This window comes from Capra hircus, chromosome 28 (genome assembly GCF_001704415.2).
Source record: "Capra hircus breed San Clemente chromosome 28, ASM170441v1, whole genome shotgun sequence".
NCBI classification, from domain to species: Eukaryota; Metazoa; Chordata; class Mammalia; order Artiodactyla; family Bovidae; genus Capra; species Capra hircus.
In genome coordinates, this window is record NC_030835.1 from 35110446 (window position 1) to 35123196 (window position 12751).

At 38.8% G+C, this 12751-nt stretch overlaps 1 protein-coding gene across 1 annotated transcript in view; it reads right to left on the minus strand.

Moving 5' to 3' along the window:
- RYR2 (ryanodine receptor 2) overlaps positions 1 to 12751 on the minus strand; it is an 814256-nt gene that overhangs the window by 212853 nt on the left and 588652 nt on the right. Inside the window, exons 45-48 of the mRNA XM_018042460.1 lie at positions 10067 to 10202; positions 9340 to 9526; positions 7403 to 7508; positions 4216 to 4336 (exon numbers count right to left, since the gene is read on the minus strand). Of these exons, the coding sequence (XP_017897949.1) occupies positions 4216 to 4336; positions 7403 to 7508; positions 9340 to 9526; positions 10067 to 10202 (550 nt within the window). The remainder of the gene's footprint in view (positions 1 to 4215; positions 4337 to 7402; positions 7509 to 9339; positions 9527 to 10066; positions 10203 to 12751) is intronic.

The following is a 12751-nucleotide window of genomic DNA, read 5'->3' on the forward strand; positions in this document are numbered from 1 at the left end:
ACCCCATGAATCACAGCATGCCAGGCTTCCCTGTCCATCACCAACTCCCGGAGTTCACTCAGACTCAGGTCCATAGAGTCAGTGATGCCATCCAGCCATCTCATCCTCTGTCGTCCCCTTCTCTTCCTGCCCCCAATCCCTCCCAGCATCAGAGGCTTTTCCAATGAGTCAACTCTTCTCATGAGGTTGACAAAGTATTGGAGCTTCAGCTTTAGCATCATTCCTTCCAAAGAAATCCCAGGGTTGATATCCTTCAGAATGGACTTGTTGGATCTCCTTGCAGTCCAAGGGACTCTCAAGAGTCTTCTCCAACACCACAGTTCAAAAGCATCAATTCTTCGGCACTCAGCCTTCTTCACAGTCCAACTCTCACATCCATACATGACCACTGGAAAAACCATAGCCTTGACTAGATGGACCTGAGTCGGCAAAGTAATGTCTCTGCTTTTGAATATGCTATCTAGGTTGGTCATAACTTTTCTTCCAAGGAGTACGCGTCTTTTAATTTCATGGCTGCAGTCACCATCTGCAGTGATTTTGGAGCCCAAAAAACTAAAGTCTGACACTGTTTCCACTGTTTCTCCATCTATTTCCCATGAAGTGATGGGACCGGATGCCATGATCTTCGTTTTCTGAATGTTGAGCTTTAAGCCAACTTTTTCACTCTCCACTTTCAATTTCATTAAGAGGCTTTTTAGTTCCTCTTCACTTTCTGCCATAAAGGTGGTGTCATTTGCATATCTAGGGTGATTGATATTTCTCCCGGCAATCTTGATTCCAGCTTGTGCTTCTTCCAGCTCAGCATTTCTCATGATGTACTCTGTACAGAAGTTAAATAAGCAGAATGACAATATACAGCCTTGAGGTACTCCTTTTCCTATCTGGAAACAGTCTGTTGTTCCATGTCCAGTTCTAACTGTTGCTTCCTGACCTGCATATAGGTTTTTCAAGAGGCAGGTCAGGTGGTCTGGTATTCCCATCTCTTTCAGAATTTTCCACAGTTTATTGTGATCCACACAGTCAAAGGCTTTGTCATAGTCAATAAAGCAGAAATAGATGTTTTTCTAGAACTCTCTTGCTTTTTTGATGATCCAGCAGATGTTGGCTATTTGATCTCTGGTTCCTCTGCCTTTTCTAAAACCAGCTTGAACATCTGGAAGTTCACAGTTCACGTATTGCCAAAGCCTGGCTTGGAGAATTTTGAGCATTACTTTGCTAGTGTGTGAGATGAGTGCAATTGTGTGGTAGTTTGAGCATTCTTTGGCATTGCCTTTCTTTGGGATTGGAATGAAAAACTGACCTTTTCCAGTCCTGTGGCCACTGCTGAGTTTTCCAAATTTCTTGGCATATTGAGTGCTGCACTTTCACAGCATCATCTTTTAGAATTTGAAATAGCTCAACTGGAATTCCATCACCTCCACTAGCTTTGTTCATAGTGATGCTTTTTAAGGCCCACTTGACTTCACATTCCAGGATGTCTGGCTCTAGTTGAGTGATCACACCATCATGATTATCTGGGTCATGAAGATATTTTTTGTACAGTTCTTCTGTGTATTCTTCCCACCTCTTCTTAATATTTTCTGCTTCTATTAGGTCCATACCATTTCTGTCCTTTATCAAGCCCATCTTTGCATGAAATGTTCCCTTGGTATCTCTAGTTTTCTTGAAGAGACCTCTAGTCTTTTCCATTCTGTTGTTTTCCTCTATTTCTTTGCATTGATCACTGAGGAAGGCTTTCTTATCTCTTCTTGTTATTCTTTGGAACTCTGCATTCAGATGCTTATATCTTTCCTTTTCTCCTTTGCTTTTTACTTCTCTTCTTTTCACAGCTATTTGTAAGCCCTCCCCAGACAGCCATTTTGCTTTTTTGCATTTCTTTTCCATGGGGATGGTCTTGATCCCTGTCTCCTATACAATGTCATGAACCTTAGTCCATAGTCCATCTAATCCAATTTTCAGTCTAAAATTCATCAGTTCTGTTCAGTTCAGTCACTTAGTCATATCCAACTCTTTGTGACCCCATGAATCGCAGCATGCCAGGCCTCCCTGTCCATCACCAACTCCCGGAGTTTACTCAAACTTGTGTCCATTGAGTCGGTGATGCCATCCAACCATCTCATCCTCTGTCATCCCCTTCTTCTCCTGCTTTCAATCTTTCCCAGCATCAGGGTCTTTCCCAGTGAGTCTGTTCCTCCCAACAGGTGGCCAAAGTATTGGAGTTTCATCTTCAACATCAGTCTTTCCAATGAGTATCCAGGACTGATTTCCTTTAGGATGGGCTGGTTGGCTATAAAAGCAATATATAAAGCGACTTCTCTGGTGGTCTAGTAGTGATGAATCTGCCTTGCAACACAGTGGACGTGGGTTCAATTCCTGGTCCAGGAACTAGGATCACACATGCAGTGGAGCAACTAAGCCTGCACATCACAACTATTGAGCCCATGTGTCACAACTCAACAGTCCCTGCACCACAATGAAAGATCCCACACGACGCAACAGCGACCAGGCACCCTGCAACTAAGACCTGACCTGGGCAAATAAACAAATAAACACTTTTTTTAAATGACATATGTAAGAATATCTGATAAAGTCTTTAAAACTGAACAAAACTTCAATTGGAATAAGGGAAAATAAAGTATAATTTGGATCTAACATATCTTTTAGGTGCCTTCAGTAACCGCTTCTATCTTCTTATATCAGGCAGAGTGAATTATAATACCAACAGGGAATTCGGCCTTCGGCCCAGACCATGCGCCATTTGTGCTGTGGTCTGGGGCATGACAGAGGCTCAGTGTGAGGGAGGACTGGGACCTTATTACCACCCCCTCACTCCATCCCTCCTGGGCTGCCCCCTCCCATCCTCTCCTTAGACCCGGGCAGGGGCATGAGGAGCCATAGTTTCTCGGTATTTATATTCAGAGTCTGTTGATTTTATTTTGTATGCTTTTGAATTAATGCTGTAAACTAATCATGCTGCTGCTGCGAAGCTGCTTCAGTTGTGTCCGACTCTGTAAGACCCCAGAGACGGCAGCCCACCAGGCTCCCCCGTCCCTGGGATTCTCCAGGCAAGAACACTGGAGTGGGTTGCCATTTCCTTCTCCAATGCATGAAAGTGAAAAGTGAAAGTGAAGTCGCTCAGTCTTGTCCGATTCTTAGTGACCCCACAGACGGCAGCCCACCAGGCTCCTCTGCCCATGGGTTTTCCAGGCAAGGGTACTGAAGTGGGGTGCCATTGTCTAAGCAGCTTCTAAACCAAAAATGGCATGTTGTAAAAAAAAATAATAAATGTTGGGTCAAAATAGGGAAAATGAAATCTTTTTAAAATATGTTCTCCTTAGTCTTAAAAAGACTACTTCTTTGAACACACTGGGGATTTTTAAATCCCTAAGTCAAAAGCTATGACCATTGTTTTAGGGGAAAAAAAAAGCATTATGAGAAAGTGACCATGAATAGGATTTTCCTGGTGGTCCAGTGGTTAAGACTTCACCTTCCAATGCAGAGGGTACAGGTTCGATCCCTGGTCAGAGAGCTAAGATACCGTATGTCTCATGGCCCAAAACCCAAAACAGAAACAACAGAAGCAATATTGTAACAAGTTTAAGAAAGACTTTAAAAATGGTCCACATCAAAAAAAAAAAAATCTTTAAAAAAACAGAAATAAAGTGTCCATGAAAACTATCAAAAACAGTGAATTAAAGTATTTCTGTCAAGAACGACAGTAAAGAATGGAGGACCAAAGAACTCCAGGAGAAATATTAGACAGACAGGTGAGGTGTCCATTTTCTCTTCTCTGGAAACTGCAATGTCACATGAAAAAGAATAAAATCCCGTTGGAAACATAGCTGTTTAAAAACAAGGACTACAGAAAGTATTTTATAGAATAATGTACTTTGTGGCTCATGATTTAACAGAAACTTATGTAATGGTACTACGCTGCAAGGAAAGAAACTGTGAGTACTAATGACGTTATTGAAAACAACACATCATCCAATGTCCTGTGCTCTGTCATGGACTGCAGCCCGCCAGGCTCCTCTGTCCATGGGGATTCTCCAGGCAAGAATATGGGAGTGGGTTGCCATGCTCTTCTCCAGGGATCTTCCCAACCCAGGGACTGGACCCAGGTATCGTGCACTGCAGACAGATTCTTTACCATCTGAGCCCCCATCACATCATCCAATGTCCTACGGAATTACAAAGAATGGAAGACTGCCTTACCTTTGGCTATTGTGGGCATCTGAAAAGCAATGCTGATTACTCCCACCAAATCTCCCAATGGAATCAGAGATCTCAAAATAGACCTGATTCTGATGGCTTCTCCTTTGGCAGCATGAATCAACTACAGGCAGAAAAACAAAGGAATGAGGAATATTGTGTGAAATCAATGTTCTAACTGTATCTGAAAAAGAAAAAGAGTGGGAATCTAAGTCTGAAATAATTTTTTGTTAATTACACACAAAATTAGATCTCTTCCATAACAGAACCACTCTATGACCCAGCCATTTCACTCTTGGGTATATATCCAAAGCAAAAAACACCAATTTGAAGAGATATATGTACCCAAATGTTTACAGAAACATTATTTATAATTGTATAGATATAGAAGCAACCTAAGTGTCCATCCACAGATGAATGGATAAAGCTGTAGTGTATATATAATATATATATAAGATATATTATTGTATTATTATTATATATTATATATACCCTGGATACTCTAGACCATATTATCCTTAGTGAAATGAGTCAGACAGAAAAATATAAATACTGTATGTTATCATTGTATGTGGAATCCAAAAAAAAGAAAAACACAAATGAACAAACAACAAAAACAGAAAGAGACCACAGTTATAGAGACGTCTATAACTGTGGATTGTATAGCGATCTCTATCATTGTGGATTGGTATCCACAGTGGATACCAGTGGGAAGACAGAAGGGTGGAGGGGCAAGAGAGCATGAGGGAATCAAGAGACAAAATTGTTATATATAAAATAAATAAGATACAAGGATATATTATATAGCAAAGATAATATAGCCAGTATTTTATAATAACTTTAGAGTATAACCTGTAACAATCTTGAATTACTATGTTTCACATGTGAAACTAATATAATAATTATACTTTAACTTTTAAAATTTAATTAAAAATAAATAATGAAGTTGAACCTCTCTCAGAAATTGCCACTTCAGGCTTACAGACAGATATTTACTTGCCCACACCAGTTTCATTGACTTCAACACACACGAGTCATATACTGCAGTCTAGGCCAACAGGTACATCCATTAGAACAATAGCTTTTATCCTCTTTGGGGTATAAAATACTGGATTAGCCAAAAAGTTCATGGATTTTTCCATACCATCTTACAGAAAAACCCAAATGAACTTTTTGGCCAACCCAGTATTTTAAGCCTGATAAGTCTATGAATGCTTACCCCACAAAATTACATATACATATCTATCCATGAAATGAGCAATCATACAAAGGGAAAAATTATTATCTCTAGGCTCTGAACAAATATGAATATTTATGACTTCTTTAGTCTCTTCCTTGTTTTGTGATGAAAATGTAACTGTATCTGTACCTATGGTCCACACTGATTTCTCCCAGGAATGGGTTTTAATGGGGGAAGACGATGAACATGGATGCTAGCTGGTCTGTTAGACCTGGGGTCCCCAGTCTTCTACTGGTCCTTTAGGAACCGAGCTGCATGGCAGGAGGTGAGAGGAGGGGCAAGCCAGTGAAGTTTCACCTGTATTTACACTTGCTCCTCATTACTCACTTTAGGTGTCACCATCTCCCATGACCCCAGGATGGGACCATCTAGCTGCAGGAGAACAAGATCAAGGCTCCCACTGATTCTGCATTATGGTGAGTAGTATAATTATTTCCTTATATATCACAATGTAATAATAATAGAAATAAAGTATACTATAAATGCAATGAACCTGAATCATTCCCAAGCCATCCCTCTCTCCCCAATCCATGGAGAAACTGTCTTCCACGAAACCCATCCCTGGTGTCAAAAAGGTTGGGGACCACTGTGTTAGACCTCCACTGGCTAATAAAATACCTATGAAGAATGTGGATCTGTCATGGTTACAGGCCTCAACCAGTCTCTGAAACAGACTGGATGCTTCCAGAGCCAGGGAGTCATTTGTTCCTTCACTGTAGGGTGTGAAACACAGACAATTTCTAACACCTAGGAGACCCCTCAATTAATGGTTGCTGAAGATGAATAGCTTTCAGAAATGCCAAGAGTAGCCCCTTATTAAGTCATTTAGTCTTTCTTCCCTTTAATATAGCAGAATAAGAATCTTCTCTTTACTAGCATTATTTCTCTTGTGATTCCTTTGATCATCTACTTTAATAGGGAAAGAACACATATTGTCAGCATAAAGGTTTTTGTCTGAAATCACTCCCAACACACAATTTTTTAACAATCAAGTCCCATTTACTATAATGAAAAACTCACTGGCGGCAAGTTCGTACAAAAATTCAGACTCCAGGTTTTCCAACATTCTAATATTTCTTCACCCTGAGATTCCTCTCTATTCACAACAAAAGATTACATCCAGAAAGCAAGAACGTTTTAACTTATGGGTGTGAGAGAAAAAAGACAGAAACAAACAAAACTCGCCTGAAACCAGACATTTGAAGGGTAGGGAGAAAGGTGTTTTAACAGGCACTCTGGCTTCATGCTCAGAGCAGTCAGAAGTATATCTGCCTTCCTCCATAGCACTGGTCCATCTGCTACAAACTCTGGTTGTTTCCCACCCATCAACAGATCATGAAGCTAATTTCATGGACCCTGGCTAGCATTTTTAAAATTAATACAATGGGGAAAAACAGAAAAAAGTATGAAATATCAGAGTGTACCACAGAGAATCATTCCACAAACTTCAATTACATTTTGGTCAGAAAGTTTATGAAAACACTAATCAATAGCTCTTTCCTTTCCCCTAACCTGCTCCTATTCTCACTTTCCCTTAAAAAAGTGGTCAGCTCATAGCAGCTCCTTCAAAAGGACTAAATACTATATAGCAAGGAAATAATTCTTGAGAGGAGTGGTGTTTTATGCATATACTAAAACAGGAAAGGACATCATATAGGAAAAAATATGCTCTTTCCTTCTTAGAGAGTGGGAAGTCTTATATGAGTTTTAAAGATACATTAGAAACTGACAATTCTATTAATGAATCATACTGAAATCTCATTACTAATTTTTATAACCAAGGTACTTCCAACTAAATAAACACTTGTTCAGCAATTATGCTGCAGCCATTATTTTTAATGGAGCATGAAGATTACTGGTTTTGGATGTTTTGTGTTCTTTGTCAGTGACGGATCTCTTAACAGAGAGAGATAAGCCAGGATTTTTGTTCCTGGACTCCAAGACACTTACATGCATTTCAGGAGCACAGCGTCCTAACAGGTCAATCAAAGCTGCATAAAAGGTCATGATGGCATTTCCCATGTGAATGGTATCATCCTCTTCCTCTTCTGTATCACTTTCATGGATTTTTCAAAAGAAACAAAGAAAAGCAAACAGGATAATAAAGTAACATTTCAGACTTATTACATACTTTTCAAACAAAAGGGACCAGCATGGTAATTAGTTCTGCCTCCTCTGACACTTTTCACATATGTGTTTAATAAACAGCTTATCATTTCTAAAAGAAAAAAATGGGTTAAAGATATAATTTGAGATTCTATCACCAAGAACACATGTGTGGGAGCTTTAATATTAAACATCCTTTGAAAGGAAAAAGTAGACTTGTTAATTTGATGGTTTCTGCTTACTTCCACTGGTAAACAGGATATTAACAAAGAAAATAACTGATGGATGGAAATGGTAAATTTGATTTTCTATACAACACACAACTAGAGAAAGGGTGATAAAGATCTGTCCTACAAGACTCCCAGAACAGTGATTTTCCCAGAGTACTTCATAAACGTGATTTCATTTACTTACCTTTCTGTTTACTCTGCCCAACCACCCGCTCCCAAGTAATATGACATGAAAAACATAAATATTTCATTATCTCATTGATGAGAGATAAATCTGGATGGCCCTGGAAGATCATCTCATTCTTCCCTTTGGAGGCCTGGCAGACAGCTGCCTCAGCTGGACTTAACTGTCTGCAGAGTAACAGGAAGATTTGTTGACAATATTGTTCCTGGCCTGCCAAGGCTGTCTTCAAAGCTCTCCAGTGCACACCCACTCACATGATACTTGACCAGCAAGCTCTTGATGTACATTCTACTACTAGAAAAACTAAGGGATCCCTAGTTGGTCAACAACTAACCGATAAATACATAACATGATTTTGGAGTGCTCCCATCCTGGAACACTTGCCTTAGAGTGAATGGAACACTTATCCCAGAACTTTAAGTGGGAAAACCAGGATTTGCAGGACAACTTCTCTGCTTGGCAATTTTCCTCCACTAAGCCTATCTGTTATATCTCTACCAACTGTGCTAGCAGTGTGGATACATGTCCCCCAAGCAGGACACTCAACTCCACAGATTAAAAGAATAGGAAGCTGAAATTCCCTGATGGTCCAGTCATGAAGACTCCACACTCAACTGCAGGGAGACAGGTTCTAGATTTCAGGTGAGGAACTAAGATCCCAAATGTCATGTGATGTGGCAAAAAAAAAAGGTGGGGTAGGGGGGGCAACATGCCTGGGTGAACTTATTGCTGGAAGTGAGTTAACAACATATACTATGGAGAAATGTAAGTTAGTCACTGCCTCCCATTATCATCACCAAGACCTAAACAAAGCACTTTATTCCTCAAAATGACAACATCCCCTTTTCTTTACTTTGCCAATATACCAGTTTAATTAAGTCCCCATTCTCTTGCTAAAGGCCTCTTTCTCACTTACCAATATCAGGAAAACTCTTTCCAGGTATCCTCCCAGTAAACTCTAACTTTAAAGGCTCATCTGTCATCTTTTGTAATAACTCACTAAGCCATAGAGCCTTAAGAAAATTCACAAAATACATCTCCTTCCACAATCTCAATTTCTTATTTACTAAATCCACACAATATTCCTGATGTCTCTTTGTTCATTCACCCTATTCCAGCAGCAAATTCCATCCCTTCTCCCAAAACACATTTGATTTTCAGGGGGAGAAATCCTGAGTACTGGAGTATTATACTACAATTAAGAGAACAAAAATTTATTTTGTAAAACTAAAAATCAGGTAGTATCGGTGAACTTTAAGAAAGTGTATATTTGACCTACGGGGTCCTGCTGGATCCAGTAATTGGTGAACTGAAAGTCAAGTAGTATCAGTGAACTTTTTAAGAGTGTGTATGTATATTTGACCTACGGGGTCCTGCTGGATCCGGTAGTTGGTGAGGGACCATCTCTAGAGGGATCCTCAGCTATTTTTATGGCTTCTTCCATGGCTGAGAGGAGGCCATTCCCACCTTCCCCCCTCAGGGCGGGACCGAAACACTCAGGCCTCCGGATGAGCAATCTCACCACGACATTTGCATTCTCCTCCACGCTTTCCCCTGGGATCAAATGGGAAACAGGAGAAAAGAAGCATTGACTACATGGAAGTTCAGAGGAAACAACATTATACTAATTTATTTATATTTGAAGAAAAATAACTAAAATCAAATAAGGCAGGAGCAGAGCCAAAGTCCAATCCAAATGACTACGGTTCTATACATAAAACACAGGAAAGCTCTTTTCTTTCATTTAACATTTTCAAAGTAAAGAAAAGCATGATGGAGACAGAAACTATTCATTTTTGTTAATTTGTTACATGGAGTGAAGATCCTAGCTATTATTAGAATCTAATGATATAAACAGCAAAAATCTAAGTGCCTAAACTTTTTAATTTAATAATGAAAGCCTAGCATGTATCAAAATAAATATTTTAAAATAAATGATTACTGTGAAAAAACTTAATGATTATAAAATAGTCAGTATCTTTACTACTATTTACTTCCTTCATGAAAATGCTGGGATACCTCATTATTTTATACCTTTTTATTTTTTAAGTTTTAAAATAATGTTTTTAAAAGACCCTGCGAGATTCATCCTACCATTACAGAAGACAGCAAATCTGAGAAAGTCAAGATATCTCTCTCCTTCAACTGGATTCCACCCAATGTCTGGATAACCCTTTGACACTAGCATCTGGCAACTCTGCAGTCCACAACCAGCCAAATATCGAACCACCTAGAACAGAGAAGATAAGCATAAGCATCACCCATGGGGTGAGAACTCATATAGACGCTTGCACTGGACATGGTAAATCATATCCTCAAAGGATGGTTTGAAAATCACTTGCAGAAACACATTCATTTTAATCTCATGACCATCTACATGAACTCTCTGTAATAAAACCATAGAAATCAAGAAATACTGACAAATCATAACAAGGTACTGTCACAGTAAAAATGTTTACAAAGCAACTTCATGAAAGAAAAATATCCCTAAATTTCATATCATCAGAGACTTTTACCCACAAGAGTTATAATATTGATAAACTTTAAAAATGCCTAATGATCTCTGGCCCAATATAAAACCTGAATCATCTGAGATATTGAAAGTTCCACCTGAGATATAATGATGTTTTAAAGAAGTTAATTACTCCCAAACTAAAGTATCAGTTTAATGGGGGATGGGTGTGTGTGAGAGGACACCCTAGAGAGGTAGAGAAACCTAAAGCTTAGAGAAGCTTAGAGTCAAATATCCTTAGGTTCAAATCTGACCTGTATTAGCACTTGGTCTACCATGAGCCATGTATCATGGCCCAGTGTCCTGAGCCATGGGTTTGCTATCTATAAAGTTTGGGGTAACACCGCCTATCTTTCTGTTTTGTTAAATTTAACACATTAAAATTTCTGGTTAGCTTGGTCTTTTAAAATATTCCATCTCATGTGAATATTGATCCTCTACAAGATTTTATCACAGAATCAGTTTTAAAAAGAAATCCTTAAAGCAGATGGTAAGAGAAGCAACTTATCAAAAAAACCCAAAAAACCTACATCCAGCTCAGTCACAAGTGAAGTCAGTCTTAAAAATAAACACATAATACAGCTAAAAATATTTTAAATCATCCTTATTGAGGTATAATTTATGTACAATCAACTCATCTATTTAAAGTATAAATTCAATGAGCTTTAAGAGATTTATCCATCTGTAGGAACACCCACAGTCAAGATGCAGAGTGTTTCCATTACTTCTCAGATCCCATGCTTTTTGCAGTTCATCCCTCCCTACAAGTCTAGGTCTTGATCACCTGTTTTCTGCCACTACAGACTAGTTTGCATGTTCTAGGACACTGATACATGCAGTCACACACGTGGGTCTTTCTGAGTCTGGCTTCTTTCATTCAGAATAATGATTGAGACTCATTCTGTTAGAGTACATGTCAGCAATCCACTCCTTTTTAGAGCCAAATCATGGCATTTTGCTACTTATGGAAATACCCCAGTTTTGTTTTGTTTTGTTTTTTTTTCCCAGCTGATGGACATTTGAGTTGTCTCCAGTTTTGGGCTCAGGTGAGTAAAATCATTATCAATATTCATGTACACATCTTTGTAGAGACATACGTTTATATTTCTATTGAGTAAATACCTAGTACTGGAAAGGCTACACATATATTTATGATAAGTGAATATTTAATTTATTAAAAATAATGCCAAACTGCTTTCCAACTGACTAACCATTTTTCATCCCAACAGCACTAGATGAGCGTTCCAGTTGCTCCAAAGCCTACTCAGCATTCAGCACTGTCTACTTCAAAAAAAAAAATACTAGCCATTTTATCAGTGTGTAGATAGAAATATTTCAGATTATATATGGGAAAAAATGTTCCAGAGGTTATTCAGAGATGCAAAGCTACATGATGCTTGACTAGCACATCAGAAGGATTTGAGGAAGAATCCACTTTTTAATGCCTTCAACAGCTATGCACTGACTGGAAAAAAGTGGAGAGTGACAGAGGAAAAAAAAAAAAAGCCCTGTGCTCATTGGCCTTACGTTATACAAATAAGTCGATTTTGAAAAATACATATAGATTTTAAATATAACTTTAAGCCATAAATATTTAAACTATAGCACAGATATGGAAGAATAGAAAGGTGACTTTGGAGCAATGACTGGAAGGATGTCTGGAAAAGAGCGACAAGGACATCTGGTGAAAGAGTGCTACAGATGGAGGGAACAGCAAGTACCAAGGCCCTAGGGCAGGTGCAGAGACGGCACGTTCCAGTCACAGCAAGGGGACCAGTGTGGCTGGAGCAACGGTAACTGGAGAGTGGCAAGAAATGAAGATGGACAATACGTGATATTAAGATAGGGTAGGAGCTATTCAAATGCCTTTTACTGTTGCTCAAAGTGAGAAAGAAAGTCTAGAAGGTTCTGGGCAGAAGATTAACATGCAACGTTCAAGAGACTCACTCTGGCTGCAGGGGAGGCTCAGGTAGACTTATTTAGAATGTAACTGCAATTAAAATATAGGGGAAATCTATCCATATTTTGGTAAACATACATATGGCTTACTATGATTAGAGTGCACAGCCTTTAGTATACTAGTAATACCTTGCACTGTAATATGCAAACTTGTGTGATATAAATTATATACATGAGATGTTAAAACAACCTTTTAAGAAAGTAAAAATGCATAAAGTAAAAGTGACAGCAAATTATTGTGAAAGGACATAAACATCCAAGAATATAAAGTTGATTCTCTTTCCAAAGAAAAATGCATGTGATTGGAG